The sequence below is a fragment of the Leptodactylus fuscus genome, chromosome 4 (genome assembly GCF_031893055.1).
Source record: "Leptodactylus fuscus isolate aLepFus1 chromosome 4, aLepFus1.hap2, whole genome shotgun sequence".
Lineage (NCBI taxonomy): Eukaryota > Metazoa > Chordata > Amphibia > Anura > Leptodactylidae > Leptodactylus > Leptodactylus fuscus.
This window is the reverse complement of record NC_134268.1, coordinates 180,495,983-180,522,042: the sequence shown is the minus strand read 5'-3', so window position 1 is coordinate 180,522,042 and position 26,060 is coordinate 180,495,983. Positions and strand designations below refer to the sequence as shown.

The window sequence follows — 26,060 nt, the reverse complement described above, 5'->3', positions numbered from 1 at the left end:
AGGTACCATGCCCCCTTCTGAAAGCGCTGTTCTTTGGTAAATATTGAAGGGACATGGTGTTCACTGTATAGTCATAGCCCCCTCACTCATTGGTAGGGGCTCCAGCATTCAGAAATTCACCAGTCAAGTATTAATAGCCTATCCTAAGAATAAGTCATTTCTTCTAGGCAGAGGCCCTACGATGTGGAAACGCAGCTTTTTTTTTTGCAGATTTTCTGCGGTTTTTGAGCCAAAGCCAGGAGTGGATCGAGAAGAAGGGAGAAGTATAAGAACTTTCTATATATTTTCCATTCCTTTTCAACTCACTCCTGACATTGACTCAAAAACAATGCAGAAAAATCTGCAACAGAAAATGCTGCATTTCCGGGAACATGGAGCCTCAGTCTTAGGCTAAGGCCCCATGTTGCGGAAATGCAGCTTTTTTGTTGCAGATTTAGTTGTGTGTTTTTGAGCCAAAGCCAAGAATTACTATAAAAGGAATGGGAACTCTATAAAAATGTATACTTCTCCCTTCTGCTCAATCCACTCCTGGCTTTGGCTCAAAAAAAAAACGCAACAAAATCTGCAATAAAAAAAAGCTGTGTTTCCGCAATGTGGGGCCTTAGCCTTAAAGGGGATTTTCAGCAACTAATGCATATTTTATACCTATGACCCATCCATAGGATATGTCATCAGTATTTGATCTGTGGCAGTCTGACAACCAGACCCCACAGAGATCAGCTGTCTCAGAAAAATCTGGTTGCTGGAGGCTATAGCAGTGGACAGGGAGTGGGAGCAGTCTGCTCCTATTCAAGTAATAGTAGGGACGCTGCAGTTCCCCTGTGACACCACTATACAGTGGATGGGGCTGCAGTTCTGCTTCTATTATTTAAATAGGAGCAGAACTGTTTCTGCTCCCTGACCACTGCTGCAGCTTCCAGTGCCCGGGTGCTACTGGAATTGCTGATCCTGGTGTCAGACAGATGGAATACTGATGACTTATACTGATACTGATGCTAAAAATGAATGAAAACAGATGGAAACTGATGACCATCCCCATACCTAGTGTTAGACCCTGTGCATACAACTGAGTGTGCATCCGAGTGCGTGAAGCTCCCATAGATGTGAATGCATTTGGATGACACTTCAGCGTCATTCCACTGCAAACTTGGCATCTCTACAAACCTACATCGAAAGCACATTCGGTCGTGTACATGGGGTCTCAATGTTAAGTAAAAAACAATCAGATTTTCTGTAACACTGACTCTATGTAAATGGAAGGTCATCTGTTTTTAGCATCAGTTTTTGAACAGTATCTGAAAACCTGAACTGGGCAGCGCAGGGCTCAGTGGTCCTCGGTGTAAATCTGACCAAGAGCAACATCTGCATGGAGTTTGGATGTTCTCCCTGTGTTTTTGTGGTTATCCTCCCACATGCCAAAAATATACAGTTATTTGGCCACATCTACTCCACTACGGTCCTGGCACTTTGAGCCCATTGTGTGAGAGAAAGGCATTACAAATGTTTGTCACTAATGTGAATGACTCCTTAAACCTACATTAGGAGCTGGAAAACTTCTTTCAACTCCAGCAAAAACACTGCAATTTAATAACTTTGTGACAACCCAATTCTTCATGTTGATTCCAAAAAAAAAACAATATATTTCAAGTATATGTACCTTTGGAAATACAACTTCACTTTGAGAACTCAGCTCTTAATTCTTCTTTTTCAGACTTTAAAAAAATGTGAGATTCATGGGAGTGACTCATAAGCACATGAGCAGAAGGCTGGCTCCCATCCTTGAAATCAGACATCTTTCCTTAATTCCATCACATGATAGACCTGAAGGCTTTTCATAAACAGGAGGAGGGATCTTGGGGACTGACTTCTAGTTCTTGCAGCTGTGACTTTTTGAGCCCAGTTTAAATGCTGCCGTGCAGATCCCTACTGAGCTCATTCACCTTTCAAGATGCTGGCTGTAGTCGTGAAAGGTCTGGTGGTGCTCTGCGTAATCTCAGGCGCTCTGGCAGGAAAACGTAAGTGAGGGCTAAAATCACTTCTATTACTTTGCTGTGTTCTTATTAGTAACTGTAGAACTACAAGATCCATGAAGGATGCTGATGCTTAGACATTGGTATTCTGTATTCTAGTGACAAGTCTATGTAGTGCAGTAAAACTAATGTAAATGGATGGTATGTACTAATACAAGAAAATAGTCATAGTAAACTACAGAAGTGGTTGATTTATATAATATATTGATACTCAGTCCAAGGGATGCAATTGAAATTCTGTGTCTTCTGTTGGGATCAGTACAGATTGTAGACCCATATAATGCACTAATGTCTTCTTATTAAAGGGTTATAATTCCCAAACCAGATAGATAAGTTATAGTTAATACACAAGAACTATATTGAGATAAAATATCCTACTTGTACATAAGTGTATGCTTACATTGAGGTTTTCTCAGCATTATAGTGCAACTTGCTTTCATGTATTGTAGTCAAATTGCAATTTTTGTAAACCAGTAGCCAGTCGTGAGACACCATGTAACTAAACCCAGAATTAGTGGGGGTGAGGAGCTATCTTGTGGGGAAAGTCTTAGGCTAAGGCACAACGTTGTGACAATGCAGCAGAAAAAAAGTTGCATTTTACAGTACTAGCAAAGTGAATCCAGATTCTGGATACAAATGCAACTTAAAAGACTACAGGAAAGTCAATCGGATGGCTGTCCAAATGCAAGTTAATCGGCTGGCTGTCCAAATTTGATGTGTATGACCATCTTGACACATCTGTCCTGAGATGCTACTCCACTTTTTGCATCACATCCATAATGAAATGAGATTGTATCAATTTTTAATAAACTGCATTCATTAACCTCACCCTACAAGATCAGCATTTCTCAAAAGCGGAGAGTGTGGCATTGAAATGTAAACAATAGTGTTGATTAAAAAAAAGTTTTATTATTTGGTGCCAGGACTCTGGTGTACAGGATGTGATAAATTACTTTTGTCGCCTCCCAAATTCTGAATGAAGGCCCCTTTACGTGAATTGCCATGGCAGAAATGCTCGGGAATGGGTGTTCTTCAGATTAGCTTGTTCCTTGTTGTATCTGTCACAATAGCACTATCCCATGTACATGATACTTCTCAGGACATTATGTCTTATGTAAATGATGCGATTATCTAACAAGCATTTAGATCTGTTGTGTGACTGGTCCATGTAAATAAACCTTTGCTCTGATTGCTTAAATTGGGGAAAAAAATTTAGGCTGAACTCTTGGCTTGGACTGTAGTCTCCTGTCCTGTAAGAAAATAAGTGACCAAAAGTAAATGACTATCAATATCTAGTGCGACTCCCTCCTCCTTCCCCCTTGCCTTCCACACAGCATAACTTCTTCTGGTTATGTGTTGTGTTTTTTTTTAAACACAGAAGGGAGGGTGTTCCCGCCATCTTGGAGAGACAGACGTTCTGTGGATGTAGGCTTGCACAAATCCTTCTGTCTCCATGTTATCCCAGACAGACTGGATGATGTTGCGATTAGGGCTTTGTGGAGCTATTTCATTTGGATCTCTGTGTTGCTTATACAATTCTTTTGGTTAATTGACAACAATAAACTATTAACACAACTAGTTTTGAAAGCATTCTTACAGTGTAGCGTCCCCTTCTCCCCCCCAGACCTGCCTAATAATCTTGTGCTTCACATGACATGCAGGGCCTCTGCTGTATCCCCAGGTTCTTATACAGTTGGCAGCTGATCAGATTTGTGTATTACTGGTATGTTGAAAGCCATGTTTCTGATATAATAATTTCTGCTTTGAAGCAGTAAAATGCAGAATGGGCGACCTGATCCTTCTCATGAACAGCCCACAGTTAAGACACCAGGTGTGACAGTAGGGGGAGATAATAATGACTGGTGTCTCTTACACCAGACTTAATAAAGAGCTCTGACTGGCGTGATGTGTACCCAAATTAAGGGACTCCTGACTGGCATAGGCTTGCTGTGAGTTATCGCAAATATATTGGGATGAAGCGTCCCCACCCTGCTCTGCATACTGTCAAAGAAAGTGCCAAGTGAGATGCAGGAGGAAGGAGGTGCCTTATCTTGAGCACAAGAAAGGACAATGTGCCACAGCTACACCCATCTCTGACAACAACCTAGGGTAGATGGGTTAATGGCCTTAAGATGTTAAATCCCTAGTGAGGTAGGGCCAAGAGAGTAGATATAGTGGACAGTTAGGAATACTCAGTTCTGCCAACTGAAGTTCACCCAGCTCTGCTCTCAGGGAAGAAAGAAAGTGGGTAAATCGAACAACCCCCCACTAGGATATGGCAAACCTTGGGTGCCTTCTCTCTGGTGAGCCCCCAAGATTTTGGACTTCTGCAGACTGAAAGTGCCTAGTATCAGCAGTACAGGCAAGTAGGTGAGACCCTCAGCATGTACATGATTATTTCAGAAAGTCAAGATGCTGGACAATGGAGGGGAAGTGGAAAGTCTACCTAGCCATTTTTTTAAAGGGGTTGTCCCATCACAAGGATCCTATCAATACTGCTAGTTTATGTGGATTTAAGACTTTTCCTAAATGCATTGCTTTATCAAAACTGCTTTGTTTGGCCGCTATCTTAATTTATTCACTTCATTGTTTACACTCCGTGTCTATGGCCCTTGGGATTATCTGCTCATTTGTCAAGTGATGTAGCTGCCTGCTCTCAGGGGGGAGGGAGGGGCTGGGAGCAGCTCTGAGCTGTTTGTGTCTGACAAGTAGCGGAGCTTCTCAGATAGTGGAGGTGAGAGCTCCGGGATTTCTGAGCTCTTATCAGTCGGTTTAATTGAATTTGGCTGATAAGGGCTGAGATAGGGAGTCCGGTACCTCTGTACGTAATGTAAACTGACTCAAATCCAGCTCTGCTACATCAGCTTCACACTGTGGTAATTCATTTACAACCAATCCCGCGCAAGTGAAACCCCGCCCACCAATGTGACGAGAAAAGCAGGAAGTGAATAGAGCACAACAGCCTGAAGGTTGGTGAACAAGCGTCATGGGAATACTCCTTTAAGTAATAACAACTATTATTAATGTTCTTGATGCCAATATTATGGCACACGGTAGGGTCGCTGAAATGTCAATTCATACATGCATGTCATCTTTATTATAACCTGTGCAATACTCAATACATGCTGACTGCAAAAACCAATGTGTAACTTAACAGGGTTTCAGGATGTAATGGAGTTTGGAAGAAAAGCTGCCTCTAAAGGTCATAGTAGTAGTAACCACATAGATGGCTGGTCTCCTGATACCAACTCATGGGACGAGAAAATGTACCCTGCCTGGAAGTATGGGGATGCTAGATGGGAAAACTGTTGGAGAGGTATTGCTCACCATATAATCTTATATAATCTTAGAGATGGAGTTTTATATATCCTATACTGTTGCTGACTTAATCTGTTTGTCTAGGTGGCAAAGTGGTGGCATTGTTGACCAGTGACAGCCCTGCGCTGATAGGGTCCAATATAACCTTTGCTGTGAATCTGCAGTTTCCCAGATGTCAAAAAGAAAACGAAGATGGCGACATTGTATATGAAAAAGGGTGTGGAAATGGTAAATGCAGAAACAGCTGAAAATTCTACATATGGATGTTTAGATGACATTATACTAAACTGTCTACTGTCTAGTTTCCTCCAGCTTCCCAGATGGGTATGTGTATAACTGGACCAAGTGGATAGATTTCTGCCATGAAGGAAACTGCAGCTTTGCCGACAAATTTCCAGATGGAAGACCATTCCCACATCACCCCCACTGGAGGCGCCATAACTTCATTTACATCTTCTCCACCCAAGGCAAGCTTCTATAGTTTCTATGTTGCACAACTTTTTGAAAAGTGGGTGGGAAGGAAGGAAGGTGTGGTTAGTCTTTCAGGACTTGTGACCTCTTATAAAGCTGCCTACAACTCACTGGACATAAGTGTTAAACATATGGCAATTATATCAAACTCTGCAACAACTTGATTGAAATTTTGGGCAATGCATAATCCAAAAAAAGTGACATTAAGTGATAAACCTCCCCATATGAACTAAAGAATTGGACTCCTCAGGGGCGAGTCTTGATTTAACCCTGAAAGTATTGCATATTTGGATGTGTATAACTATATAGATGTGCATTATTCTGGGGACTGGGCTATAGAACTACCATGGAGACCAGCTTGAAAACAAAAAATTCTGATTATTTTTTCATACTGTAGCACTTCCAATGTATGAATGAATGAAACCTGTTCTAGTTGGCTTTATTCTGCTTACTCATACTGAAGATGTGTTCTCTTAACAGGCCAATATTACCAAAAGATTGGGAAATCTTCTGCTGTACTGTCCATAAACACCACCAATATCACAGCCGGCACACAAGCCATCGAGGTCACTGTTTTCAGAAGAGGTTATCGGAAACATTACCCAGTTGCTAAAGCAAGTAGTGTTTATGTTGTAACTGGTAAGTTCTGATACCTGGGTATAGCCACTTGATAGCTGGCACTGAAGCTGAAGAACTTAAAGGGAGTCTATCATTGGGATTTTTTTAATTTTAACTAAACCTATCTTCATGTAGTCTTTAGAAAAGCTATTGTTGGCATACTTTTTGTTTCAATTATGTTGCCAGCATTTTCATGAAAAAACTGGTGTCTTCTTATGCAAATTAGTGTTCAGGGAGCACAGGGGGTGTTCCTACTGTGCTCTGAGCACCCCTGTGTCATCGGCCTGAACCTGCATCCCCACCCCCTTCTTGTTTGTAGTTGACGCCGCCACCTCCTTTTCTTTACTTCCTTCCTTCTTTACTTCATCCTGCACCTGCTCGTGTAAGAAGAAATCCAAGATGGCGCACAGAGCAGGCACTGTACGCTCAGCCACTCCAGGGCTTTAATAGCCACTCTACCTGCGCTATTAATGGCTGTTTTCCTTTGGTATAGTAATGACTTGATAAACTTTATGCAGATACTATATTTAAGGGTTTTTTATTGTTTTTTTTTTTTTAGATCAAATTCCATTTTATGTAAACCTTTCCCAGAAGAATGACAAGAATGCCTCAGACAACATCTTTATTAAAGATTCTCCAATAAAGTTTGATGTCCGAATCCATGATCCAAGCCACTATCTCAGTAAATCTGAATTGACATTTCATTGGAACTATGGTGATGGGAAGGGATCGGTTTCTAATAGCCCAGTCTCTAGTTACACCTATAACAACACTGGAAATATCACTGTTAACTTGACAATCAAAGCTGCCATTCCTGGTCCATGCACGGACTGGAATGTGTGGAACAGTCTTACAACACAACTGCCCACTACCACCAGTGCTCCGACCACTGCCAATACTACTGGTAAGTGTATCTAATCTTAAAGCTTATCTGGGCCTCATGCACATGGCTTAGATTCAGTTTCTCATGATCCTCTGTTGGGAGGCACAGTATGGCCAGACTGAAGCATGATATATGTATGAGGCCTTTATATATAATATATAATTTTATATTTTTATTTTTTTCTCCTCTTTGCAGATAACTCAACAGAACTACCACTGACAACTGCAATGCCAAATGTTACCACTGGCTACACAACTGCTATGTATACAACTGCTCCATATACAACACCTAAACCTGGCTGCTTCATATATAGATATGGGTATTATAAAGCCAATATTACAGTTGTAGGTGAGTTGGCTGATCCTTCCGGGGACCGTCTTATAAATAGGACAATAATATGCTGACAAAAAAGCAAATAGTCACTCCACTTTCTACATAATCCTCAAACTGTTGATCAGAAGAACATCTTCCCATGTAAATGGAGGTTGTACCACTGATACAGGGGTGAACCATGGCTTTCTGCCGCCTGAAGCGGACGCCTGAAGCGGACGTCAGAAAGCCGCCCCCCCCCCCCCCCCCGAGGAGGGGGCGAGGCCGAGTGGAGGGGCGTGGCCTACTGTAGGGGGCGGGGCCGAGTGGAACGAACATCTTTAGCAGGCAGACAGCAGGCAGGGAGAGGACCTGCTCTCTGCCTGAGCGTGAGGGGCGGCCGCTGGACAGCGCTGCTCCAGCGGCTTCCCCAATCCACCGCTCAGTGACGGTGACCCTAAGTCAGTCCAGGACAGCTTGTCCTGGACTGGCTTAGGTCAGAAAAAATGCCACCCTCCCCGGGGCCCTGGCATAGCGCCGCCTGAAGCGGTCGCTTCAGGTCGCCTCATGGGAGGTGCAGCACTGCACTGATACAATCCAACCTTATGATGGAGAATGAATGTCTATCTCCCCCCCTCCTTCTTAACGCAGTGGCCTTTGCAAAAGTCCTTTTAAATGAGTGACATACTGTATTGGTGCCCACTGCAATCCATGTAAAAAGGACCATTACTCTACTGTCTTTAGAATTTACCTAGAATCTTAATTCTTCCCAACTACAGATGGTATCCTTGAGGTCAACATTGTTGAAATGACAAGTGTTCAAGTGTCTACATCTCAGGATGGAAACTCTCTAATTGACTTTGTGGTGACTTGTGAAGGAAGGTAAGTTGATGCAAACAGAAAAGTCAATTCTCTAAAGTTGATATACCGTAGTTCTGTATTTGAGGTGATTCTTCTTTCAGCCTCCCTACAGATGCCTGCACAATCGTCTCGGATGCTAGTTGCATGATTCCCCAAAACATGGTCTGTGATGAAATTCCATCTTCTGATCAATGCTTACTGGTCCTAAGGAGAGCGTTTCCGCCAGGATCTTACTGTGTAAATATCACCCTGAGTGACGATGCAAGTCTGGCTTTGGCCAGTACTTTGGTGTCCATAGATGGTGGTAAGTGTCTCCTATCAGTTGGTTATTATCTATCTAGAATGGTTGGTCTCTATTAGCTCACAACTTTTAATTTTTGCTAAATAATATATACAGTACATTTTTTTCTAGATTTTTTTTGTACCCTATATATAGAGAGAGTGCTTGTATGTGCTCTAAATACCTGACACTTGTTGATTATAATTTTTTTTCTTTACATCCCCTTCTGTAGGTTCTACAAAACAGCAGACGGTTTCGGCAGTACTTATTCCTCTGGCTTTGGCTGCTCTTGTTGCTGTTGTGATTGGTATTGCCTTGTACAAGTGAGTTAATATTACATGAAAAACCCAAAACTAGAATTGACCATTAGTAGGATATGGTGGAGGTTATTACATCTAAAGTGCCAAATTCTTCCCTTAATGCAACCTTGTTTAAAGGAGCTCTATCAGAAAAATTATGCTAATAGAGCCCCACATATGCGTGAATAGCCTTTAAAAAGGCTATTCAGGCACCGTAAATGTTATATTAAATCCCGGTCCCGTTTTTAACTAAAAGCATTAAAACATATATGCAAATCTTACCGAACGTGCACCATGGGTGGGGATAAACTATGCGATGTCAGCTCCGGGCACACCTGCCTCTTCTGTCTTATTGTAGTAACGCCCTCTGGTTCCGTGTCTTCTTCCGGCTTCTTCTCTTCAAATCCCGCACCTGCGTAGTAGCGCTTCACTACAATTTAAAAACGGGACTGGGGTTTAATGTAACATTTACGGTGCCTGAATAGCCTTTTTAAAGGCTATTCACGCATATGTGGGGCTCTATCAGCATGATTTTGCTGATAGAGCCCCTTTAACTTGTACATTTCTGGCTGCCTACTATTATTAGGGGAATAAAACCTGACACAACTTGTGAATCTGTGGCCTAAGGAAGGATTCTTCTTCTTCTAGTATTCCATACTTCCTCAAACAAACATGTGCAATGTTCTCTTCCTAAAGAGATGGCCAATGTCTCTTTTCTCTTTTAGGAAATACAAGGAATACAAACCTATTGCAAGTGCTTCAGATGGAAGGAATGATCAAGGAATCACTGTGTACTTCAGTCAGATTAAAGATGTCCTCTTCAGAAGGAACAATGAGCACGATCCTCTCCTGAAAAGCAAGGCTGCAATAATATAAGCTGCTGCTTTAAAACTTGAATGTCTGCCATGTATTGGTATTCTGCTGCGTGGTTCTTAATCTAGAGTGGTAAAACTCAAGCAGGAATACTTGTCAATAAAGTACTTCCTCTATTAAGTGTGTCGCCTGTTTAGAACCATAACTACAATGTAACACGAAATATACTCTGCCAGATAAGAAAACGTTAACAAAGATGACCTCTGTTCTTCCTGTAAGACTGTCCAGGACATGGGTTTGTTCTAGTACTCCACCCCCATCCAGTATGTGTATGGATGACGGATCCCCACATAAGGCTTCCTCTATAAATGCATTGAATTATGGCAAGAACCCTTACAGATAACCGGCTGCATGTGACTAGTGTGACAGCAGATTGACAAGGATTTTTATGTTGCCCCATATTTCTTTATATTGTATGAAAGGGAGAAAAATCCAAGCATAATAGATTTGTAAAACATCTGTGTTGCAAGTCTTCTGTTCCACTGGACTACGCGACCTGCTACAGTATAGAACCAAGGGCTAGGGAAAGGGATAACAGCCCACCTGCTACAGTAGGCTGAACAGTCAGTTTTGGAACTAGGGTGAGATATGACATGTGTTCCTGTTGGCTGCAGCCATCTGGGAAAATAGGGGTAAATCGTGCACAGCATATAGAGGTGATAAGCTGCGAAACATGTAAAGGGGTTGTCCAGTTATATATATATATATATATATATATATATATTTTTTTTTTTTTAAAAAAAAAACCTTAAAACTTTCTAATAGATTTCCATCCCTCATGGATTTCAACATCTTCACTTGATAGCACTCTGTTTACTTTCACCGGATAAAAGTCTGGGACATAAAGTCAACATCAAATAATGTAAGGGTCCTAAAACCCATGTCACTGTAAATGTATTGGGTTTAAAGCACCTGTAATCTTGCAGGAACTGGCCTGGCTGTAAGACCATCTAGAACCACTTATGTATAAGTCTTTTCAGTCCTTTTATTGGATGCCCACCCTCTAGACATAGCAGATTTGGTGGGTCAGAGTTGAGGAATCTGTGAAAACAGCCGTCCCTTAGCTGCAAAACTGCTATGAAAATTGAGCTTTCTTTTTTTACAGCAGTTTTTCACCACTGTCGTGTAAATGTAAGTTTGACCTGGCTATACATTTAATAATAATAAAAAAAAATCAATCAACAATGATTTGGAAATCTATTGTGTTATCTCTTTTTCTGTCTTCTTCTTGAGTCTATGTTTTATCAATGCTCCTTTTGTTCTGTAATATATATTTTTTTTGCCTTTCCACTGATGGTATGGGGTCTCAGTCTAATCATAAAGAACCTACCCCAGCCCTGTTATACTTGCCTGCTCTTCCAGAAAGCTTTGTACCTAGAACATCATCGCCAGCCACCACCTCTTTTTTGGGCTGTGTGCTGGCCACCCATACATGTGCAATACAGGGGGCAGCGACACTTCAGTCAGGAAATTGTAGTGCAGTATAATATGGAACATGCATACACAATCCATATTATAATGTGCGGCGACCACTGTGGGGTGCTAGAAATTCCTGCTGGAAGTCGTCTAATGATATACGGAAGTAATTACAATATTACAGACAAAGGAGAGTTACTGAATGAGAAATCGCAGTGTAAAGATGACTGCTGAGGGTGTAGTGGGCTGGTTAGTTAGGCTGGCCTTACACGAACGTAAGTTAAATCCGTAAATGGTCCGTAATTGTGGGTTCTCAATTGCGGACCATTTGCGGACACATTGTATTCAGTGCAGCCTCTTACACCACTGGATATTTTATCCGTGGTGTCCCGTGCTGTGACCGAGGTCCGCACTGAATACCGCAGGTCTGCAAAGTCACGGACATCACAGCACGGCACGGCGCAGATGGACATGGACGTCTACAGAATGAAAAGTGTTGCTGAACAGCAAATTGCGGACCGCAAAAACCACTACTGTTGTGTAGGACCAGCCTTAGAGAAACGGAGGGAAGGGGAGTGAGTCAGCGCTGAGTGCAGTCCAAGGAATCATGGGAGTTGTAGGAAAGGCACAGAAGAGGAAACAAATGCAGAGGATTCCAGGAGACCCAAAAATCACTCAAATCACTGCTAAAGATATTTGTGTGCACTTAACATCACTTTTTTTATTTTTTTTTAATTGCCTGGAAAACCCCTCTAACTTACATTTGTGGATTGCACAGTGAACTGTGTTCATAAACAATGGTTTCTGGAAAGTGTTCCTGAGTCTCTTGCATTACTGGTTCATGTCTGTTTTCATCGCAGTGCCGCCTAACGGTCCATATATCACAAGTATACAATACTTACGCCAGCCTTGTCCATTTTGCACAGAGATTTCTCAGGATTCTCTGAATCTTTTATGAAATATTCAAAGTATTTGCAATTTTACCTTTAGGAATATTTTTATGATTGTTTTTAGATGTAGTTATTTTCACCTTTGACTTCCTTTGCTTCTGAAAGATTCCATGCATGGGTTATATATATATATATATATATATATATATATATATATATATATATATTTAGTCATATAACTTTTGTTTGGATAGTTTTTATTAAGCTTTTCCAAAGTAAATAAATACAACATAATGTAAAGCAAAACAACCAAAAACATTGTCATCTGACCTTAAAATTCATCCTGCAGTTCCTCATTGGTACCGTTAAGTTTGTCTCAACTTTTCTGAGATATGTGAATTTCTAAATGAGTTATTTTACTTCAAATGAAATGTACAAGTATGTAAGGGCTATTACACATGACCATATGGGATTTACTGTCTACAAATACTGATCCGCAAAAGTAAAAAGTCTGCATTCATCAGTATGTCATCCACAGTCACATCTTGTATGATCCCCCTAAACTGGTCTGTGCCACAAATGGCAGCCAAAAAAGAGGACATTCTTCATAAGTTATTTTGCAGTTCTTGAATATGGCACGGAGACACAGCCACAAAAATTGTGATTGTGTGTCTAGGCCAATAGAAATTAAAGGGAACTGTAATTTTTTTCCTATCCAAGACTGCAGTGCTAACCACTGACTCACTGTGCTGCCCAGGGATCTGTACTTTCTTCTGCAATTGTGGATAAAAACTACAGTTGGTTTCAGGAAGCCGAACGTTCAGCTTCTGATATGTGTTCTATCGCGACTAAAACGTGGTTATAAGATTTCCAAATCATTTCATTCTTGTTCTCTTTACATTTTACAGTGTCCCAACTTTTTTGGACATGGGTTTGTAAGAATACAACTAGAATAATTTATGTAAATGTCTTGAAAAAAAATTAATAAACAACTAAGACACTATGCTTATTAAAAGATAACATTTTGCTGACAGGTTCTCCATCCTTAAGGCCGCTGAGTGCTGGGACGTTTGGCGTTCAGTCTTTTCTGTTCTTTTTCTCTCTGCAACTAAAGAACATAAAATATTCACAGTATTCTGAAAGGAACACTCTACAACCCAATAACATCAATCAGGACTGCTTCATTTTTTTCAGGCCAGTTATAGAGCTCGTACGTTAATAGTTTGTGCCATGTTGTCAAGAACCATGCAATGTTCATCCACTAGTCATGGCTAGTATGGCAATTTGGGAAAGAGCTGTGTGTACAGCTTGTAAGTAAGCCAACTATATGTGAATTACCCCACATTCACCTGATCGCGTTTCAGTCATGAAACTCAGTTAGGGGGCGTTCACACTTGCGCCCGGTGTCCGCCCTGTGCCGGGTTTCCATCCTCAGCCCCGAGAAACTGGACAAGGAACGGTTACCCGGTGGTCAGCTTTAAAACTCATTCATTTGAATCGCCAGTGTCTGCCTGCGGCCTCTCCACGAGGAAACCGTTTTTTTTCAGCCAGACACAAAGTCCTGCATGTCTGACTTTGTGTCCGGACGAAAAAAACGGTTTCCCTTCGGAGAGGCCGCAGACAGACACTGGCGGTCACCTTTAAAGACCTATTCAAATTAATGGGTTTTAAAGCTGACCGCTGGGTAGCCATCCCCTGTCCAGTTTCTCGGGGCTGAGGATGGAAACCCGAGGGCAGAGCACAGGGCGGACACCGGGTGCAGTTGTGAATGCCCCCTCAGTGTGCTTCCTGAATTTACTGACCTGAACAGTATGCCTGGAGAGTGCCGCTATCTATGATGCTATGAGCCCTGACCCCCAGCAACATACCGTACATTGCTATAATCAGTACAGGACAGTATTTTGCTGGGAGGGAGTGACTCCAACTTTAATAAAAAAATAAATAGATCACCTAATGAATTTGTTAAAAATGGATGAAACATAGACTGTGTGCAGGCAGTCTGGGTTTTTTTTCATAGCCCCATAGACTTGCATCACCAAGCTGAGAAGAGAAAAAACAATAGTGCAGCGATTTTTTTTTCCCGGTGACTCTCAGCCCATGGAAGACAAAAAAAAAGGACATGTCATTGGTCTGTACATTTTCCACAATCTTCATTTGTATACAAAAATTCATTTAAAAGAAGATCCCATATATTTCTTTGTGACCCAACCAGAGTTTCGGCACAGGTAAAAAGTACCAAAGAATGATTTGATTTCACAATTTCTGTGATCGGCTTGCTAATCCATGGTACCGTATATCTGATTAGAATGGTAGCATTCATATGAAAGATAATATAAGAACATAAGACCACAGACACCTGTAGAGGCACCAAATGTATTAAGAATGATATGCTTTTTGGTGAATAAGTTACTTACTCTTTCCTGATAGCGCTTTTCAAAAAAAGCCATGTCCTGTTCTTCTGATGCCTTCAAACTGGATCTCTGTTTATTTCCATCAGGGAGTTCTAAAAAGAGTAAATGTGAAGTATAGTAAAGTATTCAAATGACAAGATATTCAAAGGGGGCACTACATGTGGCAAGTATCCAAAAAGTGATTGGATGTTTGCCCAGGTAAGTCCATTTTACAACGGAATGCACTTAGTACTATCCGAGTGACTTCCATGATGCATGCACTTCTATAGGGTCTTCCAATGGAATGGAGCAATATAGGACCTGCTCTATAATCACTGGAACAAAACGAAGCATCAGACACCCCTTAGGAGACCCTCGGCCTGCACACCCAGTTGTGTATTAGGCCTTAAATGGAGCTGAAATGACTATAACAGACACACTGCCTGCATTTACCAGTGTAAAAAAAACACAGTTTATAATTGATGTCATTGCACTGTACTAGAGCTGTCATACAACAGGACCCTTGCTTGCTGCACAATTTTTGTAGTCAAGTGACTGGACCTCTGAAGATGTGAACATGTTTGTTTATTTTTCAGATACATGCACGGCTTTTTCTTTCATTACAAAAGTAAAGAAATATGTCCATACCTTCGGAGGTCCAGTCACTCGACTACAAGAATTGTGCAGCAAGCAAGGGTCCAGTTGTATGACAGCTCTAGTACAGTGTAATCACATCAATTATAAACTGAAGTCATTATCCCAGGGTGCCAACAATGAACATTGAGGCCCGGTTCACATCTGTGTATGGGTTTCCATTCAGGTATCCGCTTGGGGACCACCCAAACAGAAACTTTATCCACATAAAAAATCAGTTACCTTGGGAAACTTGCAGACCCCATAGACTGTAATGGGGGTCCGTGTGCTTTCTGCTCGGTTTCCACACGGAAAATGCTTGCAGCGCTTTTCTCTGTGCATTTTTCATGCAGAGAGGGGAACGGAATGACCCAAACGCAGATGTAAACTGGGCCTTAGTGAGGTTTGTTGACAGGTAATAATCTGATCATATATACATAAAATATAAGAGGTATATAAAATACATATAGGGAATTAATGCCCTTTTATAACCTCGTAGCTTCTGAATTCATTACCTTTAAGGTTTGACGATGGAGGGCCATATGCTCTTAAGAATGGGTGGGATCCACCATCATCAGAAGATTCCAAAAAACTCCTACTAGGAACACCTAAAAAGCAAGCAGAATATGGCTGTTGGTGAATACGAATACACACTTTCTATACAATAATGCTCATCTATTACACATACTTGAGACAGAAAGTCTGTTAGATAGAGGATCTATGAGACTATCACATTATTGTTCCTTATTACCAAACAAGTTTATGAAATATTTGTCTCCATTATCAGCTGAGATGTTAGTGTTTACAGAAGTGAATGGAGTAGTGTCCATGTTTGCACACCAACACACCATTGAGAACTCAGGGGACGTTTTAGGGGTTCCAGAAATAAGACCCCAAGAGATGAGATATTTATCCACTATTTTGTGGAAGGAAGAAATAAATGAAATAAATGTAATTAATGGGAAAACACTAAGTATTTCCTATTGATGTAGAGAGTGTCACTGTGATGAAAAAAATAAGACAAAAATATATTAAAGTTCCTTGTGTGGTTGTAGATACAGGGTGGCATATTAACCTTCTGGGATCACACTTAAGGGCTAAATGAATAATGATAGTTATTATTATTAATAATAATAATAATAATAATAATAATATTATTATTAATAGTAATATTGATAATAGTGAATAATGATAATTAATAATAATAATAATAATAATAATTTTATAATAATAATATTATAATATTAGGCATAAAAAGGACCCATCACCAGGTCCAAGCAGACCAATGACATACATCATCTGACATCTTGACCAGTTTGGTGTTTTGTTTATCCAAATCCGATCAGCTATTCAAAAGATATAAGCCCTCTTATAGTGTTGCTGAAAATGAGGGTATACTAGTCTTTGGAATGGCTATATTAAACTCCTTTTCTCCTCCTCCCCTCCTTCCTAGACAGATATTCACTCTGAAATCATTGCTATAGCAAGACAGATGACAGACATATCAAATTATATAAATGTCTATGAAGTGTGGAAGAAGTGAGCAGCAGCTGAGTGAGTGTGAAGAGAATCAAAATCAGAAGCTTCTATCTCACCCCAATTGCTTAATTCACATCAGTACAGATCTGTATTCCTCTGTACTGTATTATATGATCCTGCTCTTGTTTCTGAACAACTAAGAGTTAGATGAGCAGGTTTTCCTGTGTTCTGTGCCAACAGCTCTGAAAAAAATTGATTTTATACAAAGAGTCTACAGAGGGAGAACTGTTATGAAAATGCAGGATGCAAGTCAAGTAAAGGTCACATATAGTGTTACTCCTCATGTAAACACACTGTACGGGGGCGTTCACACTACCGTTGGTGTCCGACTGCAGTGTCCGTTGCTACTGTCCGTTCAAGATTTTAGCAACGGACACTAGCTGTGTCCGTTACAACTTCCATTCATTTCAATGGGATTTCATCTGTTGTCAGTTTGTGTCCGTTTGTGTCCTTAAGGGTCCGTTAACAAGCATGTCTGTTTTTTCAAGCGGAAAGAGAAATCACACATGCAGGATTTTTTTGTCCGTTTGAAAAAACGGACAGAAAGTGTCCGTTTTTTATTTAACATTGAGGTCTATGGGCAACGGACATATAACGGACAGTAACTGATGGCCATCAGTTACAGTCCGTTATTTTCTGTCCGTTTATTTTCTGCACATGCTCAGAAAGCATAAACAGCAAAAAGAAAAAAAACGGACAGTATAAAAAAGGACACTAACTGATGCTAAGGGCTCGTTCACATCTGCGTTGTTCGGTCCTTATTGCAGGTTTCCGTTTCCTGCATAAAACAGATGCAGGAGACGGAAGCCTGCAGGAGACTTTCTCACCCATTCATTTGAATGGGTGAGAAAGCTGTCCGGCCGTGCGCGGCAGTGAGCGTTTTGCGCTCTCCGCCGCGAAACCGGGTTTTATAATCCGGACACAGAGTCGGACATGCAGTACTCTGTGTCCGGATAAAAAAATCCGGTTTTGCGGCGGAGAGCCTAAAACGCTCACCGCCGCGCACGGCCGGACCCGGTCTATGGTTTCCGTCTTCTGCCATGCAGAAGACGGAAACCATAGTACGGAGACCCTGAACGCAGGTGTGAAACCAGAAACTGATACTAAAGTGTCCGTTTTTTTTAACTGATCCATTAAATGGATCAGTTAAAAAAAATGGACACATTAACATTAGCATCAGTTAGTGTCCGTTAATGTCCGTTATGATAGGTGTCCGTTTTTTTTCTTTTAAACGGACACCTTCATAACGGACACCAACGGTAGTGTGAATGCCCCCTACTAGTGATTAATGCTAAATTTGTGAAAGGTTATGGGCTGTATAATTTGGAAAAGCAGATACAGCGACATACATGACTTATTTTTATTCTGTCTAATGCCTAGATAGGAGAAGGCTGTTATGATATGTTAGAGGCTAAAGAAGTATATATTTAGACACTACTACAAATGCAATTTCCTAAAATGTATGGAAAGGTTCACCAAAGAAGAACCACTGTATATTTCCAGTACACTGAATAATATAAGAATATATACTACACTTCTCCCAAAACAATCACATAATTATACAGCTATATACCTATACCACTATCATCAAGTCTCATGTATCCTTCAGCAAGAGAGCTGAAGCCGGTCAGTCCTCCCATTGCCGCATACGGAACATCTTGCCCAACAGGTTTTCCCAAAGCTTGTCGCTCTTCCTTTGTCTCTACAACGGTGTCGTGAGTATAGGCTGGCTGAGAACATCCACAAGTGAAGGAACTGTGGAAACCTGCGCAGTTTGAACCTGTGTGAAGAGGTGCGAAAGTAAAATAGTAAATAAAAACATAAAATCAAAGAAAATAGAGATTCCATCCATGCATTGACAATCTAGAGACACACATCCATCCAGATAATACAGTAAGTAGGCTTGAACAAGATTAGCAATTAAATAATCAGTGAAAAACTATCATTATCATCATTGCAAGACTAAGCTGACAAATAAAAGTTGAACACTACTAGTAGCTTAAACAAGCTGTGCTTGATGCTTTTATCATTGCCAACTTAATATCACTTAAAGGGAATGAGTCACCAAAAATTGCCCATTTTTCAACCAATTTTTTTATATCAAACTTATATTCTGCAATTTTCACTCTTGCCACTAAGCCTAATGATAGATAAACACTTGCCAATTCTGTAGGGATTATCATGGCAGCAGACACCTCATTTACATCACAAACAAAACAGAAGATCACACCTTTAAAAAATAACACTAGTGACCCATCATTGCATCCGCTACTGACAATAAATGATGTCACATCGTATTGACTTCCCTTCTCTGCACAGAACCTGCCTAAAAACTTCTCCATAGACCTTAAGGGGACTATCCAACTTCCAACAATTAACTGCAAATACATTGATGGCAGTATTATGAACTCCCAGTTCCCTATTGCACACTTTGCTTGGCTTTATTTTACTTGCTGATCCTTGTATCACTGTTAATTACATGCAGTGAATCTGCATATAAAATAAATTTCCCATGATTCATCTGCCTCCTCTCACTCTCTGTGCTCCTCCCTTCTCCCCTATCACAAATTCCCTCCATAATACAGGATCTGCTTTGTGTCACAGTCTCTGTCTCGCGTCTCACTTCTTCGGACTGTGAAGATACTCTGCCCCTCATATCGGACGAGTGGTGTCGTGGTTATGAAATGAAAAAGTCTTTATCTTTTACTCATAGGCTAGAGGATGAATACCTGCTCAGTGAAGGTATGATCATGGAGACCCTCACCAATCCTGAGAATGGGGGTCCTTTTCCCCCGCTGTGCATTCAACCTGACCAAATCCAGGCTAAATGTAGGTATGACTGGTGGTGGACGCTACTCGCATTCACCTGAAAGGGCGCACAGGAGATAGCAAAAGTACAGTACTCCAGTGCTCAACTATCTCCGGTGCTCAAACTGTAGTGCATGGGAGCACCGTCCATCACTGATCATACCAACATTCCTCCTTTAAGGCATTGTTAAAAAAGAAAAAAAAAGAAAAACTTTTTAGCAGAGAGGCAGAACTACCAAATACATACGATAATCACAAAGAAAGAATGGGATGACTCTTACATTTGGTGCAGTTGTAGGATCCTGTAACGCTGTGGTCATCAGCAAAGTGTTTACATCGGCAGCGGATTGGTTGGGATCCATTGAGAGGGACATAGTGGTATGACCTGCATGGGCATTTACTGACTTTACATGGTAAAAGAATGGGACGATCCTTTGGAAGCTCCTTGAAGTCTGTTTTATGTTGTTTATACCTAAACAAAATAAAATAAGTTAAATTGCACTTTTATCTTAGCAAAAATCTGAAACTACATTTTAAGACCCCCATGGCCTTAGGATTCATTCACACGGGTGCTCATTTTGGCAAAATACAACAGCGGCACCGTTCCATAGGAATCCCAGTTCTTGTCAGTATGTAAATGAGTTCTTTCGCAGCACTGGGGGTGGGCCCAAAGCAGCATCAATTGGATATGACGTTTCGGTCCTTAGACCTTCATCAGACGCGATCTAGTGTGGTAGCAGGATCAGTATAAGTGTCAAGGCAAGTGTCTAAGGACCGAAACGTCATATCCAATTGATCTAGCCTGTCTTTCTATGCCAATATTTTGCATTGTGTCAAAAGGCGTTAACTATATTGTAAAATAAATCTCTATATTCCTTTGATCACAAAACAGTGTGTGCAGCAAAATCTATTTTCACTAGTATATTTGGGTCGAAGGACCTTTTTTCGCTAGCACCACATATAATTTTAGAGTGTGCGGTACCATTGACTTTTTTGCTAGAGAACTCTCTCCAGTGCCGCCTCCACCTTCGTCAGGATCGTCATCTTCATCCTCTTCTTCCGGCGCAGGTTTCCGACTTCTAGGCCTCGGGCAAAGCAGACTGCGCATGCCCACAGGCCACGAGAAAATGGCCACTTGCACAGTATTGGAAGCGTTTAAATGATAGGATCCCTTTAAGGATGATGTACTACCACTATTATTCCTAGATATATTATTAGATGAAAACAGCCAGGACTGGGATATTTATATAACTGATGAAATCTCCGGGAGATAAGCCACTGCTAAAAGTGTCTCCTAGCCGAATATTTTCTCCTTCCCCTTTTTCCAAGCCAAGAGTGCATGTGTATAGAGAGACTGGGATGAATAGCTGTCAGCTATCTAAAGTGTTTATTACCTGTGAGTACAAAAGCAGGGGGTCTCAGGGCCCACAAGTTTGCAGTCAATTCCTGTTGGTGATCTCCAGCTGACAAACAGTCGATTTTGTGCCCTCAATGGCAGCACTGTTTTCTTGTATTCTTCATACTCTTCTGGGCTAAAAAGTTTACCTCCATCATCTTCACCAACAATCCTAATAAAAAGGTTTGTCAAATCATAAATGTATATCTGATGAACAGTATATCGCTAACATCAATCTATTTTAAATAACATGTCTATAGTCACCACAAGAGGGAGCTCAAGACCATACTTTATACTGTTATTACCCTGAATGCTAGCAGAAAGCTTCCATACTCCCAGTACAAAGCTATATTAAAAGATTTATCTGATTTCTAACACTGATCAGTATTAGATCTGCAGAGGTCTGACACCTGGGACTCCCCTGATCACCGGGAGAGAAAGCGTGGCTCTCAGTATTGTTTACATACCGTGAGCTGTGATGCTCCCTTGCCGTACCAACTGTAGAGGTGAGGGTGGACACTGCAGCCCTGCCTCATAGATTTCAATGGGCTGCAGTACCCACATCCAGTCAGTACATCAACTGAGCAGTGTGGCTCACGGTATGTCAGCAATACTGAGAACCGCATTTCCTAATTGCCACACCATTAGCTGAATATATGTGGCTGTTTATGTGAAAAGGGCCCACATTGTCGATATGGAGTTCTTGGTATCATTGTAACGGTTATGGTGTAACATTGTCCGAAACAGCAAAAATTTTTTTATTGAAAGCACAATTGACATATTTTTAAATAAAATTTTTGCATAAAACAAAATTGTGATTTTTTTACCCAAATATGTTTTGGACTATTTTCTCTATAATTAGTATCGACGATCTGGGCCCTTTTCACGTAAACAGCCACATATAATACCAGTATAGTGGCTGCCAAATCAATGTCCATAAATAAACACAATGGGGCAGATTTACTGGAGACTTCAATGCAGTGTCTGCCAAAATTCAGAGGTCATATGTTTTTAAACAGACATGTTTTTTCTACAATGTGTGGGTGAGATTGAGGCTACATCACAGTGAATGATGGCGTGCGACGTTTTTTAAATGGATATCACACAGCAGCATTAATTTCAATGTCAGTGAATGGGGGCTATTCACATCACGTTTATTCTGCCACTCGTCAAAATAGAAGTCATGCCCTATTGTTCGCCTTTTCGCAGATCCCTCCATACACTGAGTAGGGGATCTGTGACAACAGGCGCCCCTCAGGTGCAAGACGGCCATGATGCAGCAATAATGTGCCATATGAATATGGAGCCGTCACGTGCTGGTATGGCACGTTTTTACTATAATGACCGGAGAGCAGCTGATGACCATGTGACTGCTCTCTATTACATTATTTTTACACAAAGACCAGCTAACATATTTGTCCCAAAAGCTGGAAAATCACTGAAACCCTTCATGGATGTCTTACAGGCAAGGCTGGATTCACACTTGCGTAGGAGACTTTGCTGCAGAATCCACTTAAAATCAGTGGGGAGAAAAGTCCTTGAAGGAGGAGTATAAAAGTGGCAGAAACCTGGCGGACCCCACTATAGTCTTTAGGGACTGCAAGTTTCCACGTGTAATACGAACGCTGGTGTGAACCTAGTGTAACGCTCAGTTCATGGCTGTGCTGGGTGTCCGCCCTTCTGTTTTGTCATAGGACTAGAAGAGAGGAAAAATTAACCGCAAAAATCAGCGAACACGAACGGATCCTGTGAGACTTCTTGACTATAAGGGAGCCTGTCGGATGGTTTTTGGGAAAAACCCGACATGTAGGGTTTTTCTGTCCGCTTGAAAAGTCGGACATCTTTACAAGCGGACAGTGAAGGACAGGCACGGAGTGCAAAAGAACGCACCCGATCGCCATTTAAATAAATGACAGGTGTCACAGACACAGCTAGTGTCCGCTCCTAATGTCCGTGCAAGATTTTGAGCGGACACTAGGAGCGGACACTACCTGTCGGACACTGACGGTAGTGTGAACGCCCCCTTAGTCTAGGTTCACACCTGTGCTTCCCTTTACGGCCTACAGGTCTGTTTGGAGACCCAAAAACGGAAACCCTATCCGCTTAAAAAGAGGTTCCCTGTAGAAACCCACAGACCATATAGACTATAATGGGGTCCGCGGGGTTTCCACCCAAAAAATGCCGAGAGAAAAGTCCACAGAAATCAAGCGCCAGTGTGAACCAAGCCCTACATGTCATGACATATGATCAGAAAAGTCTCCTGACTGAACCTGTGTACAGCAATATGTCACCCGGCCACAGACTATCAGAAACAAGGATAGCTGGCCTTTTCAATTACAACTTTATTAAGTGCAGTGAGAGCTAACAATTATGAGAACTACTTCCTGGTCGCCTAGCAACGAGCCGAGGCAGCAATGACCTCTCATTACGTGCACCCGGTAACACAGCAGTGAGTGCCATAGACGTGACCCTGACAAACATGGCGCTCACCTCCTGTACTCCACATAGTCGTCTATGGCCCCCGCAGCCCCCTGGAAGTGCAGTCTCTCCATGTCTGTGTGTCAGGTAGCTCAGAAGCGGCAGATCCAGGAAGAACCTGACACGGAAGGGAAGAGAGCAGCTGCACAAGGGGCGGCTCCGGGAGACACAACCTGTTTGTACAGAGGTGTGAACAATGCCTAACACAGAGAGCACAGCGAGGCCCTATCGTGTGTACAGAAGTGTGAACAGTGCCCAACACAGCGTCCTTGTGAAGTTCTCTTCTGCTTGGCAGAGATTTCTGAGCCTTGTAGTTCTGTTATTCACAGTGGTCAGGTATTAGGGACACACTGCAGCATTAGTAAGGGGCTGTTCACATAGAGTTTTTTGCAGGCGGATTTTGACAGGGGAAACCACCTCAAAATCTGCCTGCGATTTTTTTCAGCTAGTGGGAAAAAGAAGCGACATGCCCAGTGTTGTAACTACCGCCATAGCAGCAGAGGCAGCTGCCACAGGGGCCCGGTGACAGCCGCTACCACTGCTATCATTATACTCGGGGGTCTTTTCGGACCCCCGAGTATAATGATCGGCAGACCGGGAGAGGTAAGAAACATAAAAAAACACTGTTACTTACCTCTCTCCTTTCTGACGTCACATGAACCCGGCCTGCGTCCCAGGTCATGTGACGTCCGACGTCATAGAAGGAGGACGGCAGCAGAGAAGACAGCGTAGGAGCCGGGGACATGTAAGAAACAGTGTTTTTTTAATGTTTTTATTCCCCCGCGTCTCCGATTATTATACTCTGGGGTCTAAGACCCCAGAGTATAATGATTGTTTATGGGTGTCCACAGTGGGACATAATAGTGTGTGCAGGAGCCACTATGGGGTATAATACTATATGCAGGGGCCACTATGGGGGATAATACTGTGTTCAGGGGCCACTATTGGGGATAATACTGTGTGCAGGGGCCACTATGGGGTATAATACTATATGCAGGGGCCACTATTGGGGATAATACTGTGTGCAGGGGCCACTATGGAGGATAATACTACGTGCAGGGGCCACTATGGGGGATAATACTGTGCGCAAGGGCCACTATGGGGCATAATAGAACGCGCAGGAATGCGTAGGAGGGGGTAGGTCGATGTCGTCGGGGGGGGGGGGGGGATGTCAAGAGTTCGCCACGGGGCCCCGCCATTCCTACTTACGCCACTGGACATGCCCTATCTAACTGCAGATTCTACAGTTGAGTCAGCCACGGCATTCACAGTTCGAGACTCCCTCCTGATTAGGGCCATTCATTCGGGCCTAATCAGGAGCGGGATGCAGTGCATTGGCATCCCATTGCGGCTAGCTGCTTGGAGAGCTCCCTAATACAAACCATTAATAGTGCAATGTATGGAGCAGAAATTTACATGAAGTTCACACTAGTACTGGGTTCTCTATAATTCCAGTCCGCTTGGGGACCTGAAAAACGTAAACTCGACTCGCTTACAAGTGGTTTGCCGCAGACCCCATAGACTATAACGGGATCTGATGGGTTTCCACATTAAAAATATAGAAAGAAAAGTCCTGCTTGGAGGTTTTTTCTCTCCACATTATTTTAGCGGAATGGGGACAAAATCCCCAAACGGTCACCCAACGCAGATGTCACCACTAACTGATGAAGCAATGCAGAGATAATTATGTTTTTACAGATATGTAAATCAGCTTGCACGCACATTAGGGGCGGACTCTGATTTGCAGAATTTGCCTAGGAAAGCTATGAGGCTGAAAATGGCAGTCATGGCTTAAGAGGCGATGTTCAGTAGCGATTTCAGATGTGTTGTCTGCAGAGAGATACGGCCACGCTGCACTTATAGGCAAATAAGATGCTTATCTCTGCATTGCGTCATTGATTTGTAGCCCCATGTCTCTTCCCTTGGCAACATATGCAAACTGTAGTTTTATTACTGCTTGAAAATGGTACCCGCTCAGTTAGCTGGCGCCATTTACAGCAGGTGTCAGTTGTAACATATGACTGACACCCTGTTTTAGAAACTTTGGGTGGAGGTAGCTCCGATTCTGTATGTTAACTCCTTAGATGCTGTAGTCATATAATAGATTTTTACAACATGTTACTGACATGAACATCCTCTGGTGCAGTCTTCAGTGAAGAGCGTACTGTTCCCATAGCTTCCAGGTCTCTCTTCAGTGACCCCAGCGCTTACACCTTGCAGTTCCATTTTATATAGCCTGTCAGATGGCCATTATAACCACAACACGAGTATTGCAGTGTATAATACTAAATATAATACTGAACCAGTGATCAGATGAGCTCTAGTTCATGTCCCCTAATGGGACACAAAAAATGTAAAAACAAAAAAAGTTGAAAAATGTTAAATAAATAAAATGATAAATTAAAATGGCCCCTTTACCATATAAAATGGTTTGTGATGTAAAATAAAAAAAAATAATAAAAAAAAAAATTGGTATTGACATGTCTGTTGCAACCCATGTGGTAAAAGTAAAGCATTATATAACCGACATGGTGAACATCATCAGAAAAAAAGCAATAAATAGTTATT

At 41.8% G+C, this 26,060-nt stretch overlaps 2 protein-coding genes across 2 annotated transcripts; one reads left to right on the top strand and one right to left on the bottom strand.

The window, feature by feature from the left end:
- Positions 1 to 1,843: 1,843 nt before the first annotated feature.
- Positions 1,844 to 10,638, top strand: GPNMB (glycoprotein nmb). Its single transcript, XM_075271403.1, has 11 exons — positions 1,844 to 2,015; positions 5,188 to 5,346; positions 5,433 to 5,576; positions 5,651 to 5,815; positions 6,300 to 6,458; positions 6,997 to 7,341; positions 7,516 to 7,668; positions 8,409 to 8,511; positions 8,592 to 8,794; positions 9,003 to 9,093; positions 9,795 to 10,638. The coding sequence occupies exons 1-11, from the start codon at positions 1,949 to 1,951 to the stop codon at positions 9,943 to 9,945; spliced, it is 1,740 nt and encodes a 579-aa protein (XP_075127504.1). The 5' UTR covers positions 1,844 to 1,948; the 3' UTR covers positions 9,946 to 10,638.
- A 2,159-nt stretch (positions 10,639 to 12,797) lies between these two features.
- On the bottom strand, positions 12,798 to 23,619 carry FAM221A (family with sequence similarity 221 member A). Its single transcript, XM_075271466.1, has 7 exons — positions 23,505 to 23,619; positions 21,013 to 21,186; positions 19,900 to 20,090; positions 18,384 to 18,590; positions 15,787 to 15,879; positions 14,663 to 14,751; positions 12,798 to 13,356 (listed from the first exon to the last, which is right to left on the bottom strand). Exons 1-7 carry the CDS (start codon positions 23,564 to 23,566, stop codon positions 13,294 to 13,296), a joined length of 879 nt encoding a protein of 292 aa, XP_075127567.1. The 5' UTR covers positions 23,567 to 23,619; the 3' UTR covers positions 12,798 to 13,293.
- Between the last annotated feature and the right edge of the window lie 2,441 nt (positions 23,620 to 26,060).